General features: G+C 39.5%; 2 protein-coding genes across 2 annotated transcripts in view; one reads left to right on the forward strand and one right to left on the reverse strand.

Moving 5' to 3' along the window:
- Positions 1–388: 388 nt before the first annotated feature.
- Positions 389–2,299, forward strand: uba52 (ubiquitin A-52 residue ribosomal protein fusion product 1). The gene is made up of 5 exons (XM_083888101.1): positions 389–435; positions 876–987; positions 1,473–1,559; positions 1,693–1,795; positions 2,145–2,299. Exons 2-5 carry the CDS (start codon positions 885–887, stop codon positions 2,236–2,238), a joined length of 387 nt encoding a protein of 128 aa, XP_083744227.1. The 5' UTR covers positions 389–435; positions 876–884; the 3' UTR covers positions 2,239–2,299.
- Positions 2,300–4,105: 1,806 nt separating this feature from the next.
- homer3b (homer scaffold protein 3b) overlaps positions 4,106–20,522 on the reverse strand; it is a 44,956-nt gene continuing 28,539 nt past the window's right edge. The window contains exons 5-9 of the mRNA XM_083887985.1: positions 17,510–17,646; positions 14,830–14,986; positions 8,649–8,759; positions 7,666–7,746; positions 4,106–5,626 (exon numbers count right to left, since the gene is read on the reverse strand). Of these exons, the coding sequence (XP_083744111.1) occupies positions 5,441–5,626; positions 7,666–7,746; positions 8,649–8,759; positions 14,830–14,986; positions 17,510–17,646 (672 nt within the window). The 3' untranslated portion in view covers positions 4,106–5,440. The remainder of the gene's footprint in view (positions 5,627–7,665; positions 7,747–8,648; positions 8,760–14,829; positions 14,987–17,509; positions 17,647–20,522) is intronic.

The raw sequence follows: 20,522 nt of genomic DNA on the forward strand, positions 1-20,522 counted from the left end.
TAAACCCCAGAGACAGCTTTACCTCAGTCACTTAGGTTATTGAACAATGGCACATACATTAATCTATATGCTGTGGATTAGTATTATTATTATCATCATCATCATGGATGCTTTTAATATTGCGTTTTGTTGTTGTTGTTTTTTACATACTGCTATGGCTACCTTGCTGTGATTTACTATTGTTGTTTTATTATTGTAAATACTGTAAACATTGGAATACGTGACTCGTCACCCTCGTGTGAAGGATAAATTGATTTATTTATATAGATAATGTATCTCATTGCATTTTATCGTACTCTTTGATGTTAAAACAATAAAACAAACAATAAAATTAAATAATATATATTACTCACGTTCGGGTTTATAGACGGAAGTGACGTACTCGAGCGCGAGCTTCTTCCGCTCTCTTTTCGTTGAGGCTCAGCTATCGGCCGGGTGAGTGGACTTTTTCTCCAGCTTATTTTTGTCGATTTGTACCGATTTCAGAGTCCTCAAATGCCGTTTAAGCACAGCAGTGTTATGTTGGTTTAAGTATCAGCCCCATATTACGTATAATAAAGTCGATTTGGAGGCACAAAACAGAGAAAATAGTGACAAGAGCTCCACGCGCTAACCAGACGCATGTGGCGAGGCCCCGCTCCGAGTCTACCGTGCGGCTAACATTAGCTAGCAACGTTCCGAACACTCAAACGCTCACGATATCACTACAGATACAACCGTTTAAAAACATAAACATCTCAGTGTGATGTCTAAGGTCTTATTTGTGTGTCTTGACTAATTTACCTCCGAATATTAGCCGTTCTAATGGGTAATTTGAAGTAGTGTAGACGGCCAGCTGCTGGCCCGCTGTAGCTAACGTCACTTCTCTCTCTCAGCCTGCAAATATGCAGATCTTCGTGAAGACGTTGACGGGGAAAACCATCACCCTCGAGGTTGAGCCCAGCGACACTATCGAAAATGTCAAGGCTAAGATTCAGGACAAGGAAGGTGAGTCACGTCGGAGACTGAAGTCTGTACCTGTTCTATAACGTTTGTCTTGTATTTGAAAAAAAAAAAAATGTTGTAAACTATTTGGATGAATGTTGGCTGTTTTGTTTTCTTGTCCATCTGTGACAAAACAGATTCGATGTGACTCATGTAGACACAGTTCTGTGTAAGAGAAGGTTCTCATTGATTCAGATCATGGTCTTCTTGAGTAGTTAGCTGATGGTGACTGGACTGGAGCTTGAGTTGAAGACGTTTTACCAAGTGTCTTGGATGAGCGATGAAACCTACAGCTAACTACTGAAGAAGTCTGTGCAATACTGTTATGCTTCATTTAAGAAAATTAACAGGCATTTAAAGTATTTTATTTGACATTCATATCATGGACAGTCTTCTCCAATTGTCATCTCTATAATGTGTATGTAGAAGCTGTTTACTTGGACAAATGCTAAAATGTTTTGTTATGTGTCCTTTTTTGTTGTCTGTAGGAATTCCCCCTGACCAGCAGCGTCTGATCTTTGCTGGCAAACAGTTGGAGGATGGACGCACACTGTCCGACTACAACATCCAGAAAGGTAGCAACTCCTAACTGAGTCAGATGTCCATAGAGCGTCTGTCTAGTTACAAATCAAAGAACAAAGTCTTCCTGTAGGTCTAATTAGAAAATATTGAACTTAATATTAACAAGCTGTCTCTTCTGTCCACCAGAATCCACTCTGCATCTGGTTCTGCGTCTGCGTGGTGGTATCATCGAGCCTTCACTCAGACAGCTGGCCCAGAAATATAACTGCGACAAGATGATCTGCCGCAAGTAAGTCCGGTCCTGCAGAGATACTGTTATGCTATTAGTATTTTTAATTGGACGGTGCTGTTGTGATGTACAGTCAAATGGTTGGTTAGTTTAGAATACTTGTTTATTAGACTGCAGATGGACAGCCAGGGTTTGATAAAACTATGTACATAAATGTTCTGTAATAAATATTAAACCACACAACTGCATTATGAGAATATGAAAAGTTATTTTAGTTACATGATGTTGTGGCTTATATGGTTAATTGACAGTTATATTATAAGAACTGAATATCATAGTTTAGTCCATGATTATTAGTTTAAATGTTAGTTGAGGAGGATTTGAAGTTAATCTCTGACCTGTGTTACAGGTGCTATGCCCGTCTGCACCCACGTGCTGTCAACTGTCGCAAGAAGAAGTGTGGTCACACCAACAACCTTCGCCCCAAGAAGAAGCTGAAGTAGACGCGAGGGCTGATTTGGCTCCTTGTGCCATTTTGTGTTGAAATAAAAATAAGAAAATGATGCTCATTGTCTTGCGTGTATTATTCAAAAGCTCTTACTAGCCCTAAATTTGAATTAATGTCTGCAGTGTGGTCATGGCCCTTTGAAGAGTTATTGGGTGAGGAAAACATTCCAGATAACTGAAGATTAAAGATACTCAAGTGTTTGGTTAATAGTTAACTGGATTTCATTTATTTCAGTAAATTGCTCATCAAAGATGTCCTTGGGTGAACCTGAGCTCCATGCAGGTTGAACCAGGTGATGGTACATGTGGTTGTAAAATAATGCATATTGTGAGTTGGCTCAAATTGAAAGCTTCAGCTGGCAGATGAACACCGGGCCATACAATAGCCTCTCCAGTAAGAAAATTTCATATGGGAGATGTAGTGTTCTGCCTTGTTCACTAACACAGCATTTAATTTCCATTGCATGCAGCTGTTATTTACCCTGAGCAAGTAGATGGGAGCCGCTGTTGTTAATGCTGCCAGTCCGATGAATGGTGAGCTCAAGTCATGGATGACTGACGCAGTAATGTTATTATCAGCTCAGGAAAAATGAAAATTAAAGCTAGAAAGCAAATATTTAATCACATGGAGGTGCAAACAGGAATGCTCAAGAACAGGTTTTTTTTAGGCCCGCAATCACAAAAGAACAGAATTTCTAAGAAAAACAGGTCTGTACAAATAGAAGAAAATCATCTCACAATGTTACGTACCATTCAACACCGTTTAAATACCTTTTAAATCCTGTGAAACAAAAGTGAGTGATCAAGTCAGTAACTGTTAGTCCAACAGTCAGCATTTACCAGTTCTTACATGACGTCAACCAACTGAAATATTCTGAGGTATTTTTGCATCGTTACTGAAAGGTTCGATGTTTTGGGACCGTGTCATTGACAATAATCAAATGGAGATGAAGGTAAATCATTGAACAATAAGTTCTCGGTTTATTCCAGTTAATGAGGCTTCAGAACATGTTGACAATGAAAACACATTCTGTTTGTCACTTATTATAGGAAATAAATAAAATAGCTGTACTGAAATGTATTATCTGATAGACATAAATCAGTGTGGAGAGAAATTCTCACAAACACAAAAATATGTATGATGTAATTCACTACCTATTCTAAAATTGTAATACACCCAATAATGTCATGTATTTGTGATATTACAATTTCAATATCCCAAAACCTATTTTCTAACAATGCTGTAAATAGAAAAGAAATAATTTATTGCTAATACGGTGATAGTTGCATGTAGAATGCAAGAAAAACAAAACCATTCACCTGGTCTTTATGATGATGTTATACTCAAGTCTAATTGGACTGAAGTGGTAATAAAAGCTCTGAGTGAGTGTGATTAGTGCAGTAAGTTTACATCATCCATTGATTGTTTGAAAAAGAAAAAAAAAAGCTGAGATGATCATTTCAACTTAAAGCCAAGAAACCTAAACTATTAAACATGTCTAACAAACACAACACCATGTGAAAATCGAACAACCCTTAGTAATAACCGCTGGATACTGTAATAACACTTTCAACAGATTTCATCATGACCCGTTTAAATCACATTGTGACACGCTAACATGATGCAGACAGCTGCGGCCTCATCAGCTGCACCTTATGTTGTACCTCGATTATTGTCATGAGAAGAAATCCATAACCCACAAGTGGGTGAGAAGCAAAGATATATGGTGTGCATCAAGAGTCCACATCCAAAGCTCGAAGTCAGTTAAGTACCAAATTGCTAAAACTGCAGTTGTGCTTTTTTTTTTGTAACTTAAGCAGTCTGAGGTAACACACACACTCATAATGATCTATATGCTCCACAGCTTCTCTTAGGGATGTTATTATTATTATTATTACTAGGATAATATCTTGTAGTGTTGCCCAAAAGCATAGTACAAGACGTAGAACTAGATTTAGTGAACACAGACAAAAACTTGTAAACATCGACGTAAACAAAATACAACATGGCACAGACGTCGATCAAGTGCATTCTCAGGTTCATCTCAATGTCAGAACGTCGGGGAAAAAAACCTCAGACCTTTTCCATGAAGTGGTTAATGGAGAGGACAAATCTACCAAGCTGCTGCTTAAATACGACGTCCCTTCTTGCCCGCGATTAACTCGGATCAGAGATTGTGAATAGTTAAGTGGTGAGATAAAATAAAGACCTCATGGCACATGAGCATAACAGGGCCGTGTGCTGGCGATCATCACAAACAGAATGTGAGCAGGCTGTTGCGTGTCTGTGTGCATGTTCATGTTCCAGCTGGTCTGAGGCTGCTGATGGTGAATGGAACTGATTTTTTTTTTTATTCAGAGTCTTTGTGTCCACACGTCTTAACCCCTGACCCAACACCTACTGGGTGCATCTCCACAGTCTCCACAGCCCAAAAATGCTCTTTTTGTACAAAACTATATACACTACACTCTTCTCACTGTATTCACTGGACTGTACTACGATGTGATGTGTGGGCCTCAGGGGCGTCTGCTTAAAATAGAACTTTAGGGACATTAGCATAGGTTTCTATAGACAGATGTATGGAATTATGGTAAAATATTGTTGTTTAGGTATAAAAATAAATACTCATAAACTTTTATTTTTCTACCCCAACATCCCTAATGCACTTCCTGCCCTTAGTTTCCCTCCCTGCACAGACGCCGTTGAGTGGTTGGGATATGAAGCACCACTGGATTTTATTATAACACTCTCAGGCCCTTAGAATTTGATTGTTTCATACTTCAGCTCTAAAGTGTTAAATGTTTAAAGTGGTTTGTTTATTTGAATAAATCACATATTTTCTGTGATATGCTCTTTTTTGGAATTAGACTTTCACTGCCTCCACATTCTGATAAATACACTTGATGCAATGGCACCAAAGTAAGGAGGAGGGCGCTGTTTAACCATCCAACAGGGACCAGTGTTGTCTTTCAGAGTAGTCAGTTAAAATCATGGATTGAGGGGCTGAAGGACATGCAGCTGATGTGAATTGTGTTTATTCTGCACTGATCTTAAACTAACAACACAAATCCTTCAAAGTAAACACTTGAGCGTTTTCCTCCACGCTGCTTTGATTTCTCCGTCGGTGAAACACAAATGAGGGCCTCACGACGAAGACGAGCTCCGACTGTGGAGATGCAGCCCGACTGCTGCTGTGGCTAGTTATCTACAAGCTTTGCTAAGCTCTGTCTCAGGTCCTTCAGGTCGCAGATTTTGACGTCCAGCACCTCGATGATGCGCTGGACCTCGACCTCCGCCTGCTCCCGCTCCTCCCGGCTAGAAGCCAGTGTGTTTTCTGCACTCTGAACTCGATCCTCCAGCTCAGCGTTTCGTCTCTCCACGTCCTGCAGACACATTTAATGGTTAGTGGAGTTTTATCGTCACCCCGGTCACAAAATATGCTGTTTGTGTTTCATTCGTACATTTGCCATATTCTGTTTGTGACACCACCACAGGCATCTAGTGTTCTAGCGGCACACCTGGCAGAGAGCTGAGGGCCACGTTTCAAAACAGTAATTCTTGCTCCTTTGGCCACCTCAGCCCATTATAAAGTTTGAACAGTACCCAGTTGTGAATTTGAGCTTTATATTGCAGACTGTGAAGTTTGGTGTTATTCTGCACGTTCAAAGTAGCGGTGAATAGATTAGGGAATTAACACGGAGACAGCAAAGGTCAAAAATTAAAATACACTGCTGCTAAAAAGGGTATTGGACCTAATCAAGGCGATGCATTTCTCCTTGAGGCCCTCATTTCACCTCTGCTGATGTCTGCATCACTGCTGCAGGTCTGAGCAACAATAACCAAAAAGAAAATAAAGAGACCTCTGCTCACACTACACTACTGAAATGTGTATTTTGTTTATCTGCATAATGTTTCCGTCATCGTCATACATGGCTTTATAGTCTTTCAATGTCATATGGCTTTGAATATAATTGTCAGTTTGTAAAGCTGCAGTGCATAACTTTAGGTGATTTTTTGTTGTTCATGATGTTATTGTGCTGCCTCTGTTTGGTCTAAGTCAACAGTAACACAGGCTCTGTCAAGTAATACTACTGAGGGACTGAGGGAGCGTTTTGTCTGTATACAGCGGCAGCATTTATCCCATTAACCTGCTGAACAAGTGGGTTTTCTGAGCAGTAGAATGTACCAGAGGCGGGGGACTCAAGTCACGTGACGACTCGAGTCCGACTTTAAGGTGCATTATGTAATAAATCTAAAGCAACTGGCCATAAAATCCTCCTAATATGTCACAGAGACTCAGGAATAATGTTCATATAACAAACTGAACTCACCAACAACAACAGTACAGACAAAATATTTGCATTAAAAATTATATTTTGCAGACTGCAAATCATGTTTATGTTTTGAAATCATGTTTTGGCATGTGGCGCCACCTACCGCCGTCTACCAATCATTGCAGTCAGTAGAGTCTCAGCTGCCGAGCAACCACGGGTCCTTGGTATTTTGAATTTGAATGTAGTAACCGTTTTTTGGCCACATTCTTACATATGGCACCTTTAAGTCGCACTTGACATAAATTACACAACAAATATTTGGTATTTTCTCAAATGTTTAACGGTTTACGTTACAATTTGTTTTTGAAACACTGAAAACATCTGTTTTTGCGGCCTTGCGTACAAACCTGGCCACCGTGCGACACCAACACCCCTATGTGACACTTAAAATCCCACAAAGGAAGGTCAGACAGGAAGTTGGTTGCTATTTTATTTTAACGTTTGTGAACGTCTTGGTCAAAAGCCGGTTACGATAAGTGTGTGAAACATGACATTTTTTAGCCTAATATTTGAAATACTTTTCCATGGTTGTATGTAGGCCTTATATCAGTATTCTTTACAGTTTAGCCTGTGTAGTTGTATTTATTTTCATTGAAACAATTCAGTTGTATGGGACCATGAAGCTGTCCATTTTTCAGCATATTTAAATATGGAATATCTGGGAAATCACCTTCTATATTCATGTGACGTCCCTTGTAACTTGCTTGACTTAAAGCAGGGACACGACTTGACTTGGTTCTTGCATATTACGTGTGACTTCAGTCAAACTCAAACCTGTTTGCAGAGGTTTTGCTTTACTAGTGAACCGTTGCTAGTCAACACAAGATCTCAACACCGCTTTACTGAGAGTCAAGGTTGATCAGCGTCAGGTGAACTCATTTGACAATGGTTTGACTATAAATTACATTTGTTTATATGTAAGAGTTGCACACTACAGCTTTAAATATGTTCTTTGACCATTGTATGATGATCATCTTCAACTAAAACAAGTCGATTTTTAAAACAACAGAGTTGTTGGCTGTGATGTGTTGAGTTTAAGTACAAATCTAAGGGTGGAGAAAAAAAAACATTAAAGCTGATCAGCTTACCTGGAGCTGCTGCATGGCATCCTCTCTCTCCTTCTCCAACTTGCCGACATTTGCTTTCTTGCTCTGTAAATTGTGAATTTCCTGAAAACACAATGATTCCAAATCAACTCAACAGCACAACCGCCTTCTTTATAACCACAGCGCAGTCATTTATCATGCACAGGACACACAGTTGTTGTGGGGAGAGGTGGGGTGGCTGTTCTGCCTCCAGGGAAACATACCACCACCATCCTGCTGCCAAAAATGGAGCTGGTGTAAAGGATGGGACAGCTATGGTTATGTTAATGAGGCTGAAGGGCACCAGCAAGCTGCCTTCAATGTATATTTCATTTTAATACCCTATCTGTTTTTCCAGTGAAAATGGCTTTTGGCTGAAGTGTACCCAGCATGCATTTGATAAAGAAAATGCATGCTGGGTACAAGATAAATTGACCAGATTATAGTTTTACACTATAGCAATTCACATTAAAGATGAATTAATAAAAAAGGTGACTCAGAACAGTCCTAATTAACATGTAGGTGACAGCTCGAGACATCTGCATCTCAGACTAAGCATTCATTTTGGTGCGTGTGTGCATTCTATCGAGGCTGTCTTCAGGCCAAGAGAATGATGAATGAATGAATGAATCAACAACAAGACAAGTGATAGTGGTTCAAAGACAAACTGTGGTCCAATCGACGAGACGTTGTTCTTGTCAGTGTCTACTTGAATTTTAAAAAGGACATTGAACCTTATTGAACCACGTATGTACAAATAAACCAATTCACTTAGATTCACCTGGTTGTTATCTTTCCGTTTTTCCTCACAGCAGCCTAAATAAATATCCAATATTCATTCCAGTCCCACACAATGCATTATTTATTGTGGGTGCTCTGTTGTGAATACTGGTGTATTTTGTTCTCGCTTTCTACACCGAGCATCCCTCGAGAAGGTGAATAGGTTTAAAAAGTGCACAATAAATGACGTGGACATGGCGCCTTGCCTGTTCTCTGGCACTCAGCAGGGCCTCAAGCTCTTCCAGTGAGCGACTCAGCTCCTCTCTAGCAGTCTGACCAGCAGCAGGATGTCCAAGCTGGGCCTCCAGATCTGCCACCTGGAGCACGCACACACACACACACACACACACACACACACACACACACACACACATAAAGAGTTAATGCGGACACAAACGTGCTCACAGTGACAGTAACATGTCATGATCAGACTGAAGAACACAGCCTGAGCCGCAGTCTATTTAACACTAAACACAAAGTGTAACTGCAGTAGATGGGAACATCATTATTTTTACATCAACCATTATCAACACAAATTGAAACTGTGACCTTGTCATGGCTCTCAATCACCACAAGTAGTGCAATTAATCTCGGAGAGGGATCTTGACATCTGAAGCAAATTACACAGCACTTCATCCAACATCTGTTGTGACTTTTCACTTGACTGTTGTCACTCAAAATGACAAGAAAAATGGAAGAAAAGGAGGTTAGCAGGTCAGGGGATCACTGCGGAGGTGCAGTTCTGCTCTCATTTGAAGTTCTGAGCATACAGACATCACTTTACCAGTTTTTGGCTGCTTTATTTTCACAAATGAATAACCAATTACTCCTCAGTCTAAAGTTGATCAGTCAAGGTATCACGGTAATGTGTCATTTACATTATTTAAGTGAATGGATAGTGAAAAGGCTGTGGTGTAATTCTCTAAATACAAAGGAGCCTTCACTTCCACAGTAAACATGAACATCAGCAAAGGGTTTTTATACAGCAGCAAAATAAAAACTGAAAAGGAAACACATTGCATGTTTGATGATTACTACTGATGGAAATCAGGGTCATCACCTCCCCGCCTACACACACTCACACACACACAGATACAGTCAGAAGTAAGAGCAGCATTCTTCATGCATCACTCTGCTGTGCAATCTGCAAACGATAAATTTCATTTTCCCCGATTAATTTACTCTGTCAGCTCTCATCGAATCCTCACTACACACATGCACACGCAGGTTCTGACATGGTCAAGTTTTTATGCCAGAAAAGGTCGTTAGGTGGTAACAAATACAAGGACGCACACACAAAACCTCAGCTGTAACAACGACTGGCCCGAGCCATAACCTCATCCTAACCGTACAATATGTCTTCACCTTAAAATAGAATAACTTACGTTACAGGGAGTCTCCATAATGTGAGAGTGTAAAACGATTTAGGCCTCAACAACATGAGTAATACCTAGAACACATAAATACACAGGTTTCTGGACTAGTTGATGCCAAACATAACCTTAACCTTACCACAATTCAAATATTAGCCCTAAACTTAACCAGTTCCTCAGAATTTAGCTTCTGCCTCATTAGGACCAGGGCTTTTTGGTCTCCATGAAGACTATGGGTCAGTGTGTATGCTACACAATGTTTGCAGCCTTTATAATGAGGACACTCTCAGACATAATGCATTACCTAGCCCCTTACCCCAACCTTAACCATCACAACTAAATGCCTAACCCCGACCCCTAACCCAAAAACCATGTCTTAACTCTTAAAACGCCTTTTTAAGGGGTGATGGAAAGTGAGGACAAACCAAAGTGTCCTCTCTTTCCCAAAGTGTCCTCACTCCCTATGTGACACACACACACACACACACTTTAGTGACTCTACTGCCCATGGACGCAGTAGTGAAACCTCTTGCTGCTGTGACCTTTTCTAAATTGCTGGAGGAAAGTGACCTTGTGAAAAATCACTAAAAAGTATTTTTCCTGCTCTGAAAACAAAGTAGGTGAGTGATTGTCTGTCTGTACCAGCACAAGCTGTTCAGCCTTTTTAAATCACTCAGTGACATTTAAAGTTTGAAGTGCATTGTGTAACTCTTCAAGACGTTTCACAGCTCTGAGGCTCCCAAACCTCACAGGATTAGTGGCGCAAATCAAAACATGCTACAGGGTTAACCAGATACCAAAAGACTTATTAAAGTTTACACATTTTAAAGCAGGGGGAATTTTATAAACTAAAAAAAGGCTCCGGTGTGACCATAACAGTAAAAAGTGAAGTTAATATATTATAGTCCGTCACTGTTTTTGCCAGATGTTGAAGGTTGAGACCTGACGTACAGTATGATAACAAAAAACTGCTTTCAATGCACTCTGACTCTGGGTTTGACTTTCTGGCACAAAATAAACTTAATTGTATAAACTACCAACCAAACATCTTTTGCAAAACATGCAATAAGGACTGAATCACAGAAACAATATGCTGTATATACAGCTAATATCATCAGTCCACAAAATAGATTGTGCCTACTAAATTGAAGGAAATTAACTATCACCAATGATTTGACAAAAGGATAATTGTTGTTTTTTTTTCATTATACATTTTAAACCAATGCAAAATTATATTTGGCTTTCAAAAAAAAGATATGAAGGGTTTCTTCACTCACTCTGAACAAAGACTTCTCAGTCTGTTTTTCACCTTATTCCACAAAGTTAAATTAGAAACATCTTTCCCACATATTTTTGCTCACTTTGGATTCACAACACAGCTGAATCTAATTATGATGATGTTTCACTTTAAAAATAAAAGCCTTTTTCAAAGGCTGAACGTTATTATTCTTCACTCATCGTTGACCCGACACAGGTGCGTGCGCTGGTTTGTGCATAAAGGGTTTGGTGAGATGAAAACGTACACTGTAAATGAATCATACTGTGGGATCCATCACTTTAAAATAGGCTATATCTGGATGTTTTAGTCCATCGTAAACAGTGCTAGAGGAGATTTGTGCCTCAATCTGGACGAGTAAATTCATGATAATCCATCTATTTGCATTGAAAGAACATTTTGCATATTTTTTCCTCACTAAACTAAACTAAAATGCCATCTATGAACTGTCAGTTCATACACAAGTCCGCAGGAGTTAATGTTGTTCATATTCTGTATATCTGCAAAAGCTGCTTTTCTTTCTACTGCATTACAACTCCCGCTCGTCACATCGGCTCCTCTTCACAGTTCCCCAAAATCCACTCAGAACTTGATAAAAGCGTTTTTTTCCTACGTTGCACCACGGTCATGGAACATTGTGCAAAATTCGCTCCAGTTTCAGCATTTTATTTCCCTGGGCGAATTCAAAACTGTACCGACAAAGAGTTTAACAGAAGAGTGTAATTGCTATTCTTAAAATGTCTGGACTTTTTTTGCTTATTTTAACCATAACCATAAAAGTAAAACCAGAAAATGTCCTGTGAGTTCAGTGATTTTGCCCATTTTTCTAGGACAACTTTCAATATCTGGCAGTTATTTGCTGCATGTTAAAATACTGTTTTAACAATTTAAATGAAAAACAACACTATAGTTGTACATTTTGCGTGTTAAATATGAAATATGAACAGTATAAAACATATTTAAAATAACATTTGTTTGAGTCTTTGTCTCAATGTCCAAAAATAGGCCAAAAAATGCAAATTACAATATGTACAGGCGTTTTTTCCAACTCTCTCCTCTCTGGTGACATAGTCACTGATTCTCCGGCTTCCTGCAACAGTGCGAGTGAAAGTACCGCAATAACCTCATATTGACTTTGACTTGCAACTTCTCAGCTTTTCAGAAACTTTGGAATTTATGGATAGCACAAACCGATGTGTAATTACGGTAATGTAGTCTGCGCTACGCTCGGTGTTAAAGGGTTGGTTTGTTTTTAATCAGTTTGCTCTTTTATAATGTACCGCCGTGCCTCTTGGCCAGGTCTCCCTCGAAAAAGATCTCAAGGGACTTCTTAGTTTAATAAAGGTTAAATTAATGAATTATGTCATAACCATCCATTTATTAAATGCACACATATACCTTTAATGTTAAGTCAAATTAATTACTTAGAAAATACCCAACATGAAGAAGTTAACAGGAAACTTCATGCCATTTCTTTTGAGTCCACACCTTGTAAAGCACTTTGATTTACCATGTTTTTTGAAGGAACTTTAAAATAAGAAATTAAAGCTCACATGGAGTTGTCCTGTTGCACATATATGTTAGTTATGGAGGTCTACTTACATACATGAACTTATTTTTATGGTCAAAAACCTCCTGGTTGCAGTAAACGAGCCGATAGAAATCCTCTTTTCTGAGGCTGTTTCCCAGCCGCGATATTTCAGACTCAACTCTCTCACCCCCAGAAGACAGAGTGTGTTGTGATTGGCCAGCCAGCGTAGAGGCTTCCCAACTGTCTTGTGATTGGCCAGTACCCGGAAGTGACATATTCAGCACACCCACTCTCAGAAGCGCAGCTCCCCCCTCTGGAACGGTGGATGCACTGCTACTCATTATCAAAACATTTGTGTAGTGTTTAAAAATAGCTTCTTCACGACGCAGTCCCTTTTATGACTTTGACCCGGAGTCAGACCCAGAGTCAAAAGACACTGACGCTCTTGAAACACCTCCACAACGGACATTATTCTTCTTCTGCGGTTCAATGTACACAACCGGATGTGCCCGGAGCAGGACGATCTGCTGTTCCGGAGAACTGCCGTTTACGTAACCGGACCGGGTTTTTCCAGAGATCTCGTTGAGCCCGAGATTACAATAAAACACAGCGTTCTCAGCAGTGGCTGAACTGTTTGTTTAGAACCTTCAGGGCTTCTTAAACAAGGTAATGACGCAGATACACACTAAAAAACAGCGTTAATTGGAACTTCCGGTCTAAGTCCGCTTTAAAACAAACTTGTTTATTCTCGGTAACAAACGACAATTCTCATTAAACCCGAGCTGTGGTCGGAGCCAACCCAGGAAGAACCAAAATACACCCGGTGTCTTTCTGTCGCTGATGAACACCAACATGGCTGAAACTGAGCATGTGATGAGGGAGAAGAAAATAAATAAATCAGCCAATGCCAACCTCTCTCCGTCTGCTGCTCCAACAGTGATTTATCTTCGTCCTGCAACTGGGCCACAGAGAGTGGAGGGGGTGGGCAGTATAGGGTGTCCTGTCCCCAGAAAGAAGAAGAAAAAAAAACATCCCTGCCCCCCTCAAAAATAAAAAAAACAACCCTTTGCCAAACCCTTGAGGCCTGCTCTACTTAAGCCACCTGGTTGACTTTGCTGCAGTGTCTCTGTAGCTGCGTGTGCATGTATTAGGTGTGGTTAACCTTCACCTGGACTTGGGAGACAAAGATGAAACCACAAAGAGGATTCAAAAAAAACGCTTAGTTTTTATGTCACTGAAGATAATGGTTGTATCGACGCAGCACTTTCTGTTGCTATAAAGTATGAGCAGGGGCATAATATACTCTCCCTAAATTAAAGATGAAATGTCTGCATTCTGGCCCAGCGATAATCACGGGAGCCTGTCAACAGAAATATCCACGTGAGGAGGGGGGGGGGGCTGGATGATGAATGCATCTGCAGTTTGGGGCAGAGCAAGTCTGTGAGGGGAATTTAGTCAGACACTTGATGTAGACGTATGATTAAAATCAATTCATCACGCCCAATTTTCTATATATGAGCGATCACTCTGGGATGACAGGAACTATTTGTGCTGTGCTTCGGCAAAGTGTTGAAAGATACTCATCATTTTTGGGGCATTTAGACTCATCATAAATATGTCATATGTCATTTTGTTCCTACAGTAATTCAACCAGTTTGATTTTTTTTGTTCAAAAGAAACTAGTGCCACACTTATTAGAATATGTACTATTACTGCGATATCATCATGTTCAATATACACATTGCAAAAGATATGTGTGCAGATAGGAACGACTGCTTGAAATGTAACAGGTTCTTGTGTTAGTTTTGTTTGGCCAAGAACTGACAATAAAGATACATCATTGTTTTTATTTTGTTTGTAAATGTTCTCCCAATATGGCAGCCACTATTCCAAATGAAAGGAGGATTGGTTAAAAACAAGTTGAATTGTTTTCATAGTTATTGCAAGTAATATCAGCACTGCAATATTCAACTGCATTATCGTATATTGTATGTTCTCCTAGTATCGTGCAGTCCTATTTCAAACCACAACTTTAAAGGGGTCATATTATATCCAATTTCTCCTCACAGATCTGCACAAATATCATGCAGAAATCATTTTAAATATGTTTTTTGAGAATAATGATGTCAAAATGACCATTTCCTCTGATATCGCAATCACAATTCCTGTAAAACCTAATCCCTAGCACACGATGTCTGCATGGTCACCTGGTCTCGGAGGCGATCGGTCTCCTCCTGGTATTCAGCCAGCTGTTTCTTCCACTGCTCCACGCTGCCGTTTGCTTCCTGCAGCGCTTCCACCAGCTTAGCGTTACTGTCCTGCAGCGTGAAGAGCTCAGCCTCCAGGTTTATCTCACACATGGACCTGAACAAGGAACACAAGAAAAAAGCTGAAATGACACAGAGTTTATGGTCATTTGCGGTCTCTAGCAACCCCTGGGGAAAGATCCAGACACTTCCGCTGCTAAATCACACCCATCAGCAAGATGATGTCTTTGTTTTGGTGATTATTTGTTCCCAGATATTGTAGCACACAGTAGGTGTATCTGAGCTTTTTCTTTCTAAGAACATTGCTGCCAGCTGTCATTGTAAACCACCAGAAAAAGGTGCACATCGGAGTCAGGAGATGATTCTCATTCTCAGCAGTGGTTAAGGATTTGTTCTGGTTGGACGTTAGTTGCAAAGAAAAAGCACGGCTGGTGAGGAAAAGTCAGAAGATAAAAAAGGTAATGAAGTGAGACAGAAATGTGAAAAGGCCTTTTTGTGTTTTAAAGAGCCTCAAATAGCACCATCCTGCAAAATGTGTACTGCTAAATAATAATTAATCATTCTCAGTTTTGATGTCTAAGTGAAAATAGTTCCTAATGAATGTAGTGATGAGTTACCAAAGTGCTTTGCTTCCAAGATGCTAAAAACAAAAGAAGCAAAATCCCCTTCAACGATGAAAAATTTCACGAAATAAAAACATTTAAGTGACAGACACAAGCTGTTCTCCTTTATTACAGTGTGGGAGAGGGAGATTGTGTCCTGCACGTCGATAAATGTCAGGATTCAGAGGAGACATTTAATAAACCGGGGAGCTTTAGGATGAGTCGGTGGAGTTTAGGAAGTGGAGTCTTTGCCATGACGACCACACCAACACCTTGGCAACCATAAAACTACTCATCATAACAGAGGAGAGAGAGAACGTCTGTAGTATAGGCTCATAACAATCATAAAATTACAATGGCCGGGATAATGGGATGTTAATCAGCCAAGGACAAGTGCTTTTGGCTTCCTGGTCTCAGATGGATGGTTGAGTGATCAATAATGGCCGTAATAACAGGTCCTAAAGTCAGCAGCAGTTAACTGTGTTCACAAATTCACTGTGTTCATTTCCTTAAAAACTCTCAACTCAAACCTTAAACGTGTTAAGTTGTTTTGTCCCCATACTGAAGATTATGCTCCACATTGTTGTCCATGTTCTGAATTCACATATGTTCTTCTACAGTGTATTTGTTAAATGTTTTATTTACAACCCTTTTTTCATTGTTGAAGATGATTTAACTTTTTTTTAAAGCAACTTATAAGCAGAAATACATAGAAACACTAGAAAAGACTTTGGTAACTCATCACTACATTCATTAGGAACTATTTACACTTAGACATCAAAACTGAGAGTGATTCATTATTATTTAGTAGTACAACTTTTGCAGGATTGTGCCATTTTAGGCTCTTTAAAATACAAAAAAAGGCCTTATCACATTTCTGGCGCCATATAAGTGTCTCACTTCATTACCTCACCATCTTCTGACTTTTCCTCACCAGCCGTGCTTTTTCTTTGAGACTAACGTCCAACCAGAACAAATGCTTAAACCACTGAGAATGAGAGTCATCTCCTGACTTTGCCGTGCACCTTTTTCTGGTGGTTTACAATGACTTCTTAGAAAAGCCACACTTGCAAACAACATCTGTTGCATATGTTTATCCTAGAAACTGGATTAATCAAAGTTTCTGATTTAACAGAACCATATTTAACATGTTAGGATAAGGTCGAGCAAGGAAAGCTGGAAAACACCTCCTTCAAACAGAAGGAAATACCTCACATGAAGTGAATCTTAGGATGGATGTGATGTGAGGAGTCTCTTATTCTCTGCTGTCATTTTGTGAGTTTGTTTTTTAAAGAACTCTCCACCCCTCACAGTAACAGTTCAGTAGTTGTGAAAAGCCTTCAGTGAGAGCAATGAGTCAGAGAACAAGTGCTATTTTAGGCACTTGTTTCAATAAAGTTTCAATAAAGCAATGAGGAAAAACTTTGTTATGATTTGTTTTTGTAAAAAGGAAATAGCTATTGTTAAAAAACACAAAAGGGATCTTTGGCTTTTGGATTCAATTTCAGAATGCACCTAAAATGCACTATAACCTTTACAGGTGAACTTAAGTTAACCTTCACTAAACTTGTGAATGTACATGTCCAGTTGTTCAATGTTTCAGTAGTGTATATAAATACTTTTTAATGTAAATCTTAATAACGGTCATTCCCTTCCTCCCTTTAACAGAACAGGAGTTGAGTATTTTTCATCCTCAGCATCATTTACTGTGCACAGCTCAACAAAGTGCTCCAGGCATTTACATCTTCTCATGTAGCAGAGCTGTGGCGTTTGACACTGGATTCTAACCTTTGTTGTCAACTTCCCACACACACACACACACACACACACACACACACACACACACACACAGCTGCTCCTGTTGTTTCATTTAAATATGTGCTTTATGTGTATTATTAATATCATTGGAGAGGACTGTTGTATTTATTGTTATGCTGCATTGTTCGCTGCAAACCAAATACACATCCACAAACATCAGAAGTTCTGCCGATTAAAATGGAGAAATCACCATCATTTACCCTTCAGACAACATCTTCTTCACCCTCTCCTTCTCCACCGTCAGCTCCACCTCGGCGCTCTTACTCCGAAACAGCTTCTCCTCGCCCGGACCGTTAACCGTGAGCAGCGGCGGCGAATGTCGCTCCTCTGACAGCTCCTATAGGTCAACGACAGATGAAAGTAAAACATCAGTATCAGTCCAGTGATTAGTCGACTACAATTAAAAAAAAAAGAAAAGAGGATTTGATGTGTTTTACTCTGACACATGAAAGTGTATTTAGAGAAGAATAAGAAAGGGAAGAAGAAAGTTTAAGTTAATTCATTTGTTGTCACAGCTTTGAACTAAAATATCTGACAGTAACTTTGTAAAAGTAATTATTATTTTATTTATTAATATTTGTTTATCTTTACTGTTGAGCTCGACATCACTTTTGAGGATAGAAACTAGAGAAGAGAAGAGAAGGGAGACTACACTCTTAGAAATAAAAGTGCTAGGTAGAACCATATAAGGTTCTTCGGCTTATCCTCATAGGAGAACCCTTTTTGGCTCCAGGTAGAACAAAACCCTTTATTCAGGAAAGGGGTTTTAAAGGGTTCTCTGGATCAAAATGGTTCTTACTGGAACCATTAGTGTTACCAAGAACCCTTGAAGAACCCTTTCTTTGGGAAAGGGTTTTTCAGAAGTAAATGTTTCCAGGTAGAACCTCAGCCCTTGTAGAAGAACCCTTTTGGAACCCTTATTTCTAAGTAGATAGAGACGAGTAAAAAAAAAAAACACTTGAAAAGATGTGGCTGGGAAATAAATCAATAATATACTGAACGAGACTGTGATGTGGCAAAGGTTCAATATGATTTGTATGTACTGTGAAAGCACACTTTAAGACAGAACACATAAGAGATCTATAAAGGTTTCACCTCAGATGCATAAAATGTTAAACTGTTGGTTTTTTTGTCCATAAATAATCTTCATTATCTCAAATGTATCACGATAATTATCCATATCCATTGATTTGAAAATGCAATGCAACTCTTGTTGGAAGTTGAGCTTTAATGTTTGTTTATATTTCCTTTCTTTCTTTCTTTTTTTCAAATGTGCTAAATTGAGTACAGTATAAGCAGAATCATTCACCTTCATCTCACATTAAAAAAACACAACTTTTCAGTCTTGACTCTAACCTTCTTTGTGCTTTGGTATTTTCCTTCACTGCTGACCACAAATGGGTTCAAGCTTTCTTTCCCACAAACCATTTCTCTCAGTTGGAGGCTGCCTGCGTGTGCTCTGCCTCGCTTTTGTGTTTTAAAGTGTGCAGATGAATTAGCACAGACAAGGGTTGTGTAGTGCTGTCGCCTCGTGTTTTTGTCTTTGTGCACAGAAACCTGAGCTCGTCAACGACCACCAGTTTCCTCAGTGAAGCTTTACAACCCTGCACTTACTGTAGAAAAAAAAGCTTGTATTATTCATTTAAGGCAGGCTGTCTGTATTCCCCGGAGGACAACAGTTTATTATCTGCAGCTCGTCTGCAGCTCTCTCCGACCTCATAGATGGATATGTAAATAGAACACCAGGCGAATCCCACAGTGTGGATTAGAACTGTGTCCAGAAGAAGGAACCAGAGAACAGGGAGAATCAAAGTCAAGTCAACGGATCGCCTGAGCGTATCCCTGAATTATTTATTCTGTGGATCATGTTTAAGTCATAAAAGGATTACAAATTTACAACTCTTTTTTTTTTCTGCATGTTGTTCACTAACAAGCTGAGTGAAAACGGCGTAGACATTAAAGCACAAACCAGCAAAACAACCAACTACTACTTAACTGGAGCTCAAAAGGGAACTGAGACGAATTCTCACTGATCAAAGAGGACACGTGTCTCTTTCTATGCCGTGTGGGACATCGATAATATCAGTGAAGTGAAGTGTGTCTTTATTGTGAGGAATGGAAAATAAGAAAATGGCTGAATTCAGCCATGTGCTGCAATAACAGAAGAAAAGTGCAGGTGTGTTGCTGCTGGCGTCACAAACAAAGGTTTTTCTCTTTCGGCAGCAAAGTTCTGAAGCTAAATTTGTTCTGAAGTCAACTTGGAATGAATTATTGAGCACACTAGTCCATACAAAACCACGTCTGTGAGCACCACACTTAGAAATAAGGAAGATTGCCTTTGTATATTTTTTTTTCCCCTTTTTGATTAGGGGGCGGAGTTTCACTCACCTGGGAGAGCTGAGAGATGAATACGTCCCATGATGCAGCAGGAAAACAGAGCGCAGGAGGAGAACATGAGGAGAAAAAGAAAAGTTACTGAGCAACATGAATTTACAGTAACCCAGCTTTGTTCCCCGTTCATGAAAGCTTCACTACTCTCAGGAATTAACGGATTTTATATCTGTGGTTTGTCTTGAGTTAAGAGAAGAGGAAGACGGAGATGACGAGCAGCACTGAAGCCAACGATCAGATCCCGCCCCCACACCGTTTGAGTGACAGGTGATCATTGAGACACATAACAAGGGAGCACTTAGCCAAAAGGAATACATTTGTTTTTACTTGATCTTCAGCACAATTTGAACGATCATAAACTGTAAGAACAAAAACACCTCAGTAAAAACCTGCCAAATAGAAGTGTATGTGTGAAGGTTTGTTTGTTTTTTAACACCTCAAACCTCGGAGAAGACACTGTAATAGGACTGTAATCAACAGTATTCCTGGTATTTTAAATATTTAACAGCTTTTTCATCTCGATGCGTCCACACCACTGTTCATCTCGGCTACATTCACACAGATATTTACTTATTTATCCGCGCTTCAGTCCATTTGCTCCCTAAAGCTCCAGTTTTTCCACGAACCCGATTTATTAATTCATGTGTGAAATGCATCAGAGGTATGAGCTTAGAACCGTTCATTCTGCCACTCACTGCAACAATTTATCAGTTATAAATTCAGTCAACTATTTACATAACAGATTAATCAGTTTGAGTTTCTTGATTGTCAGTATTTCTTGACTTCTTTGCTGCTCTATGACAAAAAAAACAACAAATTGGA

This window comes from Microchirus variegatus, assembly GCF_963457635.1.
Source record: "Microchirus variegatus genome assembly, chromosome: 4".
In the NCBI taxonomy this organism is placed as follows: domain Eukaryota; kingdom Metazoa; phylum Chordata; class Actinopteri; order Pleuronectiformes; family Soleidae; genus Microchirus; species Microchirus variegatus.

Bases quoted from the DNA above. Each gene is read 5' to 3' on its own strand.
- uba52 (XM_083888101.1), top strand. From the start codon at position 885: ATGCAGATCTTCGTGAAGACGTTGACGGGGAAAACCATCACCCTCGAG. The intron at 988-1,472 runs GTGAGTCACGTC...TGTTGTCTGTAG, and splicing joins TAAGATTCAGGACAAGGAAG to GAATTCCCCCTGACCAGCAG. The intron at 1,560-1,692 runs GTAGCAACTCCT...TCTGTCCACCAG, and splicing joins CGACTACAACATCCAGAAAG to AATCCACTCTGCATCTGGTT.